Here is an 11,478-nt window from a genome sequence, read left to right on the forward strand (position 1 = left end):
GGTACGATGACTCTGTGCCAGCCCAAAAACTAGGGGAGGACAGAGGCACAGTCTACTCCCATACCCCAGAAGGGAGAGACTCAGTTACCTGACCAGTCCGATTGCCATGGTGCCATTCCCCGACAGACCACCATCCACTGTGGTAGGGGCACTGAAAGCCGGGGTGGGGGGTGACACTGTGAAAAAGCAGCTGCAGGCCGATCGTTTATATGCATCCCCATGAGATATCTAACAGTTTGCCCAGGAACCTGGAAGGGGCTGTCGCAGCCAAACCAGCCATCAGGCAAGGCTCTGCATGCACGTTGGCCAAACTGGGGAGACTACAAGGTTCTAGGACAGTGATGGCGAACGTTTTTGAACCAGAGTGCCCAAACTGCGACGCAAAATCAATTTATTCAGTGCCAGCGCTGAAAATAAGTATAGTATTGTATTGCAGTTTGGGCGCTGGGCTTTAAAAAACATTCAACATTCAAAATAGGGAAACCCACATATTCAAACATTTATACACTTAATAAAACACACTCGTTATACAAAGAAACCACACATTAAAAACACACAATGTGTGTGGAAATATTAGTGGCCTAAACAGCCCCCTGATATTTCCTTTTTAAAATAGAAAAAGAAATTGAGGACACAAAGTCCTCAATCTCTTTTTTTGCAGCATCTGTTCTAAATGAATGGAAAGCACAGAGGCTTCCCATTCATTAAGAAAATATTTTACTATCATCCAGTTTCTGAATGGGGAGGAGCCTCTGTACAGAGTGCTTCTCCCCATTGGGAAACTCATGAATGAACAAGAAGTGATGTAGATCACGTCCTGTTCATTCATAACTGTGGACACATAGTACTATGTTCCCCAGTTATTTACAAACACTGGAGTGATCAGACGATCGCTCCAGCGTTTGTCCTGCATCACTCATATGTACCGAACCTCTGCCACTCGGCCACGCACAGAGGGGGGCTCAGCTTCTCCTCTGAATCTCCGCAGCTTTCCTGGGCAGAGGCAGCGGGGGATCCGAGCAGAAGTGAGGAAGGCACTGCAGCCGCGGGCGGGGAGTCGGACGGAGCCGTTGTCACAGCAGCATGTGCGGTGATGAGAGAGAGAGAGCCGCCGGCTGTCAGATCCAGGCCGAGCGGCTCTCTCTCCTCACCGCTCGGTGTGCTGCTGATGATGATGATGATGATGATGATGATAGCAGCTCCGACCCCCGCCGCTGCCTGCAGCACATCGTTCACTTCTGGGATCCCCGCCGCATACAGATGGGGGAGAGCAGCGGGGATCCAGAGAAGCCCCACGTCAGGAGGACAGGACATCGCAATCTACCTAATGGGCACCCCCGATTTATTATATTGCTGGTTCGGCAATATATTATACAGAATCTGGGCACCTGCCAGGTTTAAAGATGGCCGCCGCGATTCGCAGCGGCCATCTTTAAAAACTTAACATGACTTTACAGTGACCTGCACCTGGAGTGTGCGGGTCACTGTAACCGGGACCAAGGCTCGCGTGCCAACAGAGGGGCCTCTGCGTGCCCTCTGTGGCAGGCGTGCCATAGGTTCGCCACCGCTGTTCTAGGATATCCAGACTGTCACCCAGCTCGGCTTTTGATTGAAGATCATTGCTGAAGAACAGGAAAAAAAACAAACTGTTATGAACATCCCAACAGGGAACTAGGTCCACGCTCCTCGACACTACGCAAAAAACTGAGCTGCCTCTATATAGTGGGGAGTTGAGTTGCCAGCAGGGGCTGCGGCAAGGGCAGTGCATTCACGTTTTGTGCCTAGCGTCCTACTAATGTACTGCAGGGGCAATCTCTGGATTGAATGAGAATATTGCAGAAAAGTGTGATTTCATCTTTTATTGGGATATACATTATATTTTATATTTATGGTGGAGTTCTGCTTTAAAAAATTATACTATAATTATTAGGGATGCACCGATATATCGGCCGAACATGGAATTTTTTGCATAATGCCGAAAGAGCCATGTTTTTCTGCCAATACATCGGTGCATCCCTGGTTGCTTTCCTCCCCGCAGGGCGCCGATCTGCGTTCCGGGAAAAGAGCGCTGCGGGACAAGAGCGCTGTGAGCGGCCGGCGTCTCTCCTCCCACACACCGCTCGGCCGCTTATCACAGTCCGGCAGAGCGGTGTGGGCGGAGACAGCCAGCGCTGTCACAGGAGGCTGGGCTCACCTCCCTGCTCCGCTCGATCAGCCTCCTGTGACAGCGTGTCAGAGAGGAGAGCGAGCACAAACACTCAGAGGGATCCCCGCCGCATACAGATGGGGGAGAGCAGCGGGGATCCAGAGAAGCCCCACGTCAGGAGGACAGGACATCGCAATCTACCTAATGGGCACCCCCGATTTATTATATTGCTGGTTCGGCAATATATTATACAGAATCTGGGCACCTGCCAGGTTTAAAGATGGCCGCCGCGATTCGCAGCGGCCATCTTTAAAAACTTAACATGACTTTACAGTGACCTGCACCTGGAGTGTGCGGGTCACTGTAACCGGGACCAAGGCTCGCGTGCCAACAGAGGGGCCTCTGCGTGCCCTCTGTGGCAGGCGTGCCATAGGTTCGCCACCGCTGTTCTAGGATATCCAGACTGTCACCCAGCTCGGCTTTTGATTGAAGATCATTGCTGAAGAACAGGAAAAAAAACAAACTGTTATGAACATCCCAACAGGGAACTAGGTCCACGCTCCTCGACACTACGCAAAAAACTGAGCTGCCTCTATATAGTGGGGAGTTGAGTTGCCAGCAGGGGCTGCGGCAAGGGCAGTGCATTCACGTTTTGTGCCTAGCGTCCTACTAATGTACTGCAGGGGCAATCTCTGGATTGAATGAGAATATTGCAGAAAAGTGTGATTTCATCTTTTATTGGGATATACATTATATTTTATTTTTTATGGTGGAGTTCTGCTTTAAAAAATTATACTATAATTATTAGGGATGCACCGATATATCGGCCGAACATGGAATTTTTTGCATAATGCCGAAAGAGCCATGTTTTTCTGCCAATACATCGGTGCATCCCTGGTTGCTTTCCTCCCCGCAGGGCGCCGATCTGCGTTCCGGGAAAAGAGCGCTGCGGGACAAGAGCGCTGTGAGCGGCCGGCGTCTCTCCTCCCACACACCGCTCGGCCGCTTATCACAGTCCGGCAGAGCGGTGTGGGCGGAGACAGCCAGCGCTGTCACAGGAGGCTGGGCTCACCTCCCTGCTCCGCTCGATCAGCCTGCTGTGACAGCGTGTCAGAGAGGAGAGCGAGCACAAACACTCAGTGATCAGTGATCGCTAAGTCTTTGTAGATAATTGAGGATAGGGTATGTTAACTATATCCTCAATTATGAATGAATGGGAGCGATCTGCATCACCTCCTTTTCATTCATAATTGTAGTTATAGTAAACATACTCTGTCCTCAAGTTATCAATAAAAAAATGAATATCAAAAAATTAAAGTTTATAAAAAATAAAATATTAAAAAGATTTTTTAAAATTAAAATAAAAACATTTTCGGTATCGGTTTCGGCCTGACAATTTATTTTATTTCGGGTTTTAAAATTCCCATTTCGGTGCACCTCTAATAATTATACAGGATTAATATACGACTAACAAGTTACAAAATGCTTTATAAAATGGATTGAGACAGTACAGTTATAATTTCAATACAGGAGGGTTAGGTGGGCAAATGAACGCTTACAATCTATTGACTTCTATTATGTGTGTTTATGTTAAAATCTTCTAATATTAATACTTGCGCTCACCCCCAATGAGAGCGGACCAAGTCTATGACTTACCTCGGCTCCTGTTTCAGTGATTTCACTGTTCTGTTTTCCACTTTAACTGCTGCTATCTGCTAACAATTATTGTATAGCAGAAAACCTTGAACCCCGGCTTACCATGCCACTTATATACACAACATTGCCCCTGAACTGCAAATGACTGGGCTGCCTTAACACGCCAAAGTAGACTAGTGTGAATGAGCGCTAATGTTATCTATGGAAGGAAAGCGCTCTTTTTTTTTAAACCAGATTCACTGTTATCTCATTAGAACCTGTAGGACAACATAGGAAAGGTTTAGAAAAGATGCAATATTGTGTGTAGTATACTGCTAGTATCAGGTGGGAAAGTGTACAGCAATACACTGCAATGCTCAATGACACCAAAATCAAAAATAGGCTTCATAGCTATGAGTCAATATTATATTACAGGCAGGTGTAGCTCTGCGTTATCTACTATGTGCCAATTCAAGTGATACGGGCGGTGGTATACATCTTCCTATAGTAACATGCAGTGGTAGGGACCCCTCACATATATTTATATCCGGTAGTTCACGCTAGACCAGGAAAGAAATACCACTCAGACCAGGGCTGTTAAGAATTAGCATTCTGCTCTAGAATTTAATTTCTGAAGCATCTCACATGGCTTGTTTGAATAATGTACATTTTAAAACACCTCAAAACAATGTGCACGGAATTAGTGGTGTAAGAAAATCAAGTTTTTGTTTTTTTTACAATCTTAAAAATTCCTAAAAATATTATTTTACACATCTGATAAACTAAAATAAAAAACACAACGGTAAAATAGAAACAAAACATATAAATCAGACACAACATTAATAGTACCATTTTCTAAATAAGAATAGCCCTATGAGATGGAGCAAATGTGCCCGGATGGCAATCTTCCAACATTCATTCAGTACCACACTTCTGCCACAAGAGGCCCCTACTGAGCACAGCAAGGCTCTAATATTGTACATTAAAAAACTATTTACATCACTATGAACAACTGTAGTGCTTCAGATTATGGACTAGACAGACAAACGGGTACTAATACCTCTCCGCATTAACCCTTGCACCCACCCAACTGGATCTTTTAACTTACGTTTTGTTGTTTGTAAAGGCATGTTTATATGTTTGTACATATATACAGTGGGGGAGGGGATTTATCAAAACTGGAGCAGAGAAAATCTAGAGCAGCTGTGCACGTCAACCAATCAGCTTCTCTCTTCAGTTAACATTTGAAAATGAAAGAGAGAAGCTGATTGGTTGGCGTGCACAGCTGCTCCCGTTTTGATAAATTCCCCCCAGTATGTATTACTTTGGTTCAGAAAGACTGCTTAGAAGAGAAGTGCATTCATCAAGGGACGGTACATGAGAAGCAGGCCTATGAACCTGTAAAGCTGGACCTGGTGGTAAAGATCTTCAGAATGGAACAATCATGGAAGAAAAGCTGGCCATACATATTACAATCTGATTGTATAATTCCTTCAGATCAACCAACATCTAATTAGTTTGAGGTACAAACAAAAAACAAATTGCGCCACACTCCAAACTGCTTGTCGCTGTGTATTTTGATGCACCTGAGCTGCTGCGTCTGACGCATCTCACTCAGTAACAGCTTATTCATAGAGGCGTGGATATGTAGTGCGAGGGAGTCCCATAGGAAACAAACTGAACGTATGATTAAGGTAGACCTACAGGTCACATGGTTTGGTAACACAAAAGATTGTAAGGTGTATGGCTATCTTAAGATTTGCATCCCACCAGCTACGGGGACACAGGTTTCACAGCAGTGGTCTTTTTCGAGGTCATCTTACAGTGGTAGAATGGAGGCAGAAGGGTCAGTTCACAAATACGTTAACACATCTTATTTTTACTTAATATGTTTCTCATGCAAACGCTCAATTCACAAAGCCAACTATCACACGGGTTTGGAACCGCCATTTCTTCCCATTGAATTGTACTTAACTACAGAAAGCTTCAATAACCTTCGTCTCCAATAGCGTCTTTTCCTGCTCTACTCCATAGGCCTCTCTGCCCAGGCAGAGACTACTACTATGGAGGCGTTAGACCTTTCCATACAGTTTTATGGTACCACATCTGGTATTAGCATTCAGAATGGTAGGTAATCCCCTTTGTGAAATTAGGAAAAAGTACAACTGGAGTTTTTGTGTTAAACTTCGATCTTATGGGCCTGGGGGGAACTTCCACTTACATTCAGCTCTGATCCAGTGATCTTCAATGTGTGGCCCTGCTCTGAGTCACACAGCCTTTCCTTGGAATACGACCACTTTGTACTCTGCATGTGCCGCAGACCCCTTCATTCCAATGGAAAGACTTTACTCATGGTGGCCTAAAACGTCCCTTGAAGTATGTCTTATCCATAGGAATCAATTGGGCTGTGACGCATATGTACTATAGAAAACAGCCATTTTCAGCTATAAGGCCGTGTGCCTCAGAGCAGGGCTGCATAGTAAAGAATGTTGGATCAGGGCTGAATGTAAGGCTCCCTTTACACTGGGACTTCTGGGATTCCTACGGCAAGAATGCCAGTTATCCCAGTTCAGATGCACCCACTGTACCCATTGAAGCTAATGACAGGGTGACAGTGGTCGCCCGCATTTAATCGTACATGGTACAATTACATGTAGGGTGGGATAGATGACTGTCGCTGAATGCAGGATAGATGTGTCCAATGACAATCATGTATTCCAAACTGCATCTAATTGCACCACGTATGCCTCTGAATGGGACACCTGGTATTCCTGCCCCGGGAACCTGTAGGTTCTTGCTGTAGGAATCCCAGAACGCCCTGTGTGAATGGGGCCTTAGTATACAGACTGGGTAGGCAGCATTTAAGGGGGATGAGGTGAACAAAGTAAAATAAATACATAAAAATGATACTACTGTCTTTTTAGCTTTATAGAATTGTACCTGTGGGCTTGCGTTAACAAGCATGTTATTTATTTTGACTTTGGCCAGTAAACGTGTTCCCTTCAAACAGCCAATCAGGTGCAGGGTAAACCATTATTTTCACTCCCCTGCCAATGATAGATTAAAAAAAAGGAAATCATGATCGGTTAAGTGAAAAAAATGACTCCCGTAGTAAATCACCACACAATGTATACTATGTAGTCATGGAAGCCTTGCAAAGGCATGTACATTGATGCCAAATCTGTACTGATGACCCAAAGGTGCATTTCTCCCAAAGGAGAGCAAAATACAGTACATAATGGCAATGTTGTAGGCATTAGAATGATACAATCATAAATCAGAGTGTGTCTGGAGTAAAACTATGCCATGAATCCAAGTAGAAATTACAGTACTAGGATGAGGAACCCGTCTTATTTTAGCTCTGCTAACACAATGTGGCTGGGAATGGGTTAGCCCAGAAAAGGAGAATGGAATAGACCACACATGGCAGTATGCCCTAGCTTGTATTGGGTCTTTTAGGGTAGGATGACAATGTCACTCTTTGCTCGTCCATGCGCTTGGCTTGTGCGCGTTGAATAAGACTGAAGAAGTCTTCATCTGGGACAGTGGGACATTTCTTGGGTGGCGGAGGAGGGGCACAACGTTGATCATCTAAGCGAGAACCCTGTAACAACAAGAATGATGATCACTGAATCAGAACAAAGATTTCAAAAAACAAAAAAACAAAAAAAATCCACCTAGATACACCAAGTAGTTCCAAAGATATGTACAGTTTTACTAACATAGGCCCAAACTGGGTTCAGGTCTTACTATTGTTATTATTATATGTGTTGTTCATTATCCACTTATGTCTCAGTCCAAAATCCTACACTGTAATCTCAACTAGATTGCAGACCTCTCACAGGTCTATGATATACAGGCATTCAGAAAGTATTCAGACCCCCTTCACTTTTCTCAATGTTGTCATGTTGCAGCCTGATACTACAGTTGTTTCAATTCTTTTTTGTTTTCTCATTAATCTACACTCAGCACCCCCCAGTGACAACGTGAAAACAGAATTTTAGAAATGTCTGTAAATTTCTTTAAAAAACTAAACTAAAATATCACATGAAATGTACATAAGTATTCAGACCCTTTACTCAGCACTTTGTTGAAGCACCTTTGTCAGCAATTACAGCCTCAAGTCTTTTTGGGTATGACGCGACAAGCTTTGCACACCTGGATTGGGGGACTTTCTGCCATTCTTCTTTGCAAATCCTCTCAAGCTCAGTCAGGTTGGATGGGGACTGCTGGTGGACAGTCATTTCCAGGTCTCTTCAGAGATGTTCAACAGGGTCAAGGCTCTGGCTGGGCCACTCTAGTACATTCACATTCATGGGTGCTTTGGACCGTTGTCATGTTGGAAGGTGAACCTTCGGCCCAGTCTGAGGCCCTGAGATCTGTAGAACAGGTTTTCACTGAGGATATCTCTGTACTTTGTTCCATTCAGCTTTCCCTCAACCCTGACGAGTCTTCCAGTCCCTGCTCCTGAAAAACACCCCCACGGCATGTTTCTGCCACCACCAGGCTTCACTGTTGGGATGGTAGTAGGCAGGTGATGAGCAGTGATCAGCTTCCTCCAGATATAACGTTTAGAATTGAGGCCAAACAGTTCAATCTTGGTTTCATCAGACCAGAGAATCTTGTTCCTCACAGTCACAGTCCTGCAGGTGCTTTTTTGCAAACTCCAAACAGGCTTTCATGTGTTTTGCACTGAGGATGGGCTTCCGTCTAGCCACTCTGCCATAAAGGCCAGATCGGTGGAGGACTGTAGTGATGTTTGTCCTTCTGGAACTTTGTCCCATCTCCACATAGGATCTCTGAAGCTCATTCAGAGTGACCATCGGGTTCTTGGACACCTCTCTTACTAAGGCCCTTCTCCCCCAATTGCTTAGTTTGGCTGGGTGACCAGCTCTTGGAAGAGTCCTGGTTGTGCCAAACGTCGTACATTTGAGAATTATGGAGGTCACTGTGCTCTGGGGAACCCTCAATGCAGCAGAATTTTTTTTGTAGCCTTCCCCACATCTGTGCCTTGCAATAATCCTGTCTCGGAGCTCTGCAGGCAGTTCCTTTGACCTCATGGCTTTTGCTCTGATACAGTATGCATTGTCAGCTGTGAGGCCTTCCCGAATCATGTCCAATCAAATGTAATGTACCACACGTGGACTCGAGTCATTGTGTAGAAACATCTCAGCAATAATCAAGAAAAATGGGAGGCACCCGAGACAAAATTTCAAGTGTTGTTGCAAAGGGTCTGAATACCTATGCCAATGGCTATTTCAGTTTTTCCTTTTTCATACATTTGCAAACATTTCTAAAATTCTGTTTTCACTTTGTCATTATGGGGCACTGTGTGTAGATTAATGAGAAACAAAAGACAAGAATTTAAACAACTGTAGTATCAGGCTGCACCATAACAAAATAAAAAAAAGTGAAGGGGTCTGAATACTTTCTATAATGCAAAAAAGGATAAGCACACTACTACTAGTAAGGTGGAAGGAATTTAATTGCTTTGGTTTAGATTGTATATTTAGCGGTGGTATAGGGTGTGCGGTCTCCTATAACAGGGAGAGGAAACCTGTATGTATAATAAACACAAACAAAGGCAAATTAGGAGCGCTACACCCCGAGGAACTATTGGTTAATGATGTGTAATGGAAATGTTAGTGAAAACAGGTAAAAGGACTCACTGTTAGATGGGGGCATAGGAGATCGTCTCGTAGTAGAACCGGGTTGTATTCACATCAATGGAGGCATGACAGGATGTGTAGAATAGGAGCTCACGATCCAGAGTGGAAGGTTTCCCAGCAGTAGCAGATGTAAGTTGCACGAGCTCAACTGGCCAGGCTGAGCTGTGTCGGCTGTGCGGGAAGTGTTCGTGCCGGTGAATGGGTGGCCCAGAGAATATACACCCTGCCGGTACCAAGGACAATTCAACACCCAGCATTGACTCCCTGCAGCACTATGTTTTTCATTTCCTATTGATCACACAGTACAGCGGTTTTAAGTGCCCACCAGCACGAACACTTCCCGCACAGCCGACACGGCTCAGCCTGGCCTGCTGAGCTCGTGCAACTTACATCTGCTACTTCTGGGAAACCTTCCACTCTGGATCGTGAGCTCCTATTCTACACATCCTGTCATGCCTCCATTGATGTGAATACAACCCGGTTCTACTACGAGACGATCTCCTATGCCCCCATCTAACAGTGAGTCTTTTTACTTGTTTTCACTAACATTTCCATTACACATCACTCCCATCATTAACCAATAGTTCCTCGGAGAGTAGCGCTCCTAATTTGCCTTTGTTTGTGTTTATTTCTGAATACTTTCTGAATTCCTGTATAACACAGAAAACATTGAAGCAGTAAGACAGGGACTTTTTACAGGTCTACATACAAAAGGTGAGTGTATATTGTCCTCTTTGTTTTCTGTACCATTGCCCTGTAATGATCTTGAGCATAAATTAATCAACCAATAAATACAAATATTATTATTGATCACAATGTTGTGACTAACACTGAAACAACATAACAGTCTCCCTACCTGACATTTCACCAGCATGTCAAAGAAATCTTCATCTGGCTCTCGGTTTTCACTGGCCATCAGGTGACTCAGAACAGAGTTACTATGCTTCTGGCTGATCAGCAATCCAGGCAGATTGCTGAAACTGGCTCTCTGATCGTCCAGCCGTCGGCTTTGAGAACTGGCAATGAGATCTAGGAACTGATCAGTGTGAGGAGAAACAACCGATGCAGAGAGAGCTAAGGAGAAAATACATATTCAGTTAGAATGCAGACACAGCATTGCAGCTTTTCATGCTATACAGAAACTATACAAAATTGGAGTTACAGCAATATTACATTTGATAGATTTCATAGATCTTCCACTAAAAAACTGCATGCTGTACTAATACCCATCTGTCTACCAACATACTGCCTGTTGTGGCCAAAGGTGGTTGACAGAATCTATTTTAGTAGCCCATCACTCTATAAATTGTAATAAACTGGAATTTACATATGATGTGCTAGCGTAGACAGCCACATCATTTTTCTCTGCTGTAATCAGAGAAAGGAACAGTGGTAAGTCCTCTGCAGGACGTCTCACACCAATGACCTGAGGTCACATCTAAATGTTAGAGAGTGGAAGTCCTAGGCAGGACTGCAGTGTGCTATGTCCAAGGGTCCAATAAAGTTGGATGAGATCTAATGGGTGTGACCAGTGCGTGACCTCCTGTTCAGGTAAAAGAGCACCTTTGGGCTCTCTTTGGTCTGGATGTGGATTTCCAGAGTTGGGGGGTTTTCACACAGACTTTAAGCTATGTCTATCTCTACATGTCTACTGGTAAGACCTCTGCAACTGACTACACGGCAAAAGATTATAATTAGATTTATATCTTTCTGATAAAGTAAAAGAGCATTTGGTATTTATGATGGTCTAATAATCTGTTGAATGATAACTCTCCAAAATACATTATGGTGTTTAATATCCGTCTCGCATTGCTTATCGCTGTAATAACTTTAGGCCCCATTTATAATACAGTTTTAAGGTACTGCAGACCAAACATTGAAATGTCAGCACATTAATAAATCACAGCAACATTCTTTACAAATGTGCATTAAGCTTCACTTGTTTCCATACTTTGAAGCAGGTAAAGTGTCATTAATTCCACTGAATGAAGGGGGGGGGGGGGCGAGAAAGGCAGCCAAAGGAACCCT

At 44.2% G+C, this 11,478-nt stretch overlaps 1 protein-coding gene across 2 annotated transcripts in view; it reads right to left on the reverse strand.

The window, feature by feature from the left end:
• Window positions 1-7,184: 7,184 nt before the first annotated feature.
• Window positions 7,185-11,478, reverse strand: part of GPSM2 (G-protein signaling modulator 2) — a 50,990-nt gene continuing 46,696 nt past the window's right edge. For both annotated transcript variants that reach the window (XM_018569516.1, XM_018569515.1), the window contains exons 13-14: window positions 10,307-10,524; window positions 7,185-7,385 (exon numbers count right to left, since the gene is read on the reverse strand). In XM_018569516.1, coding sequence (XP_018425018.1) covers window positions 7,218-7,385; window positions 10,307-10,524 — 386 coding nt within the window. In that variant the 3' untranslated portion in view covers window positions 7,185-7,217. The remainder of the gene's footprint in view (window positions 7,386-10,306; window positions 10,525-11,478) is intronic.

The sequence above is a fragment of the Nanorana parkeri genome, unplaced genomic scaffold (assembly GCF_000935625.1).
Source record: "Nanorana parkeri isolate BGI_ZX_2015 unplaced genomic scaffold, ASM93562v1 scaffold1346, whole genome shotgun sequence".
Lineage (NCBI taxonomy): Eukaryota > Metazoa > Chordata > Amphibia > Anura > Dicroglossidae > Nanorana > Nanorana parkeri.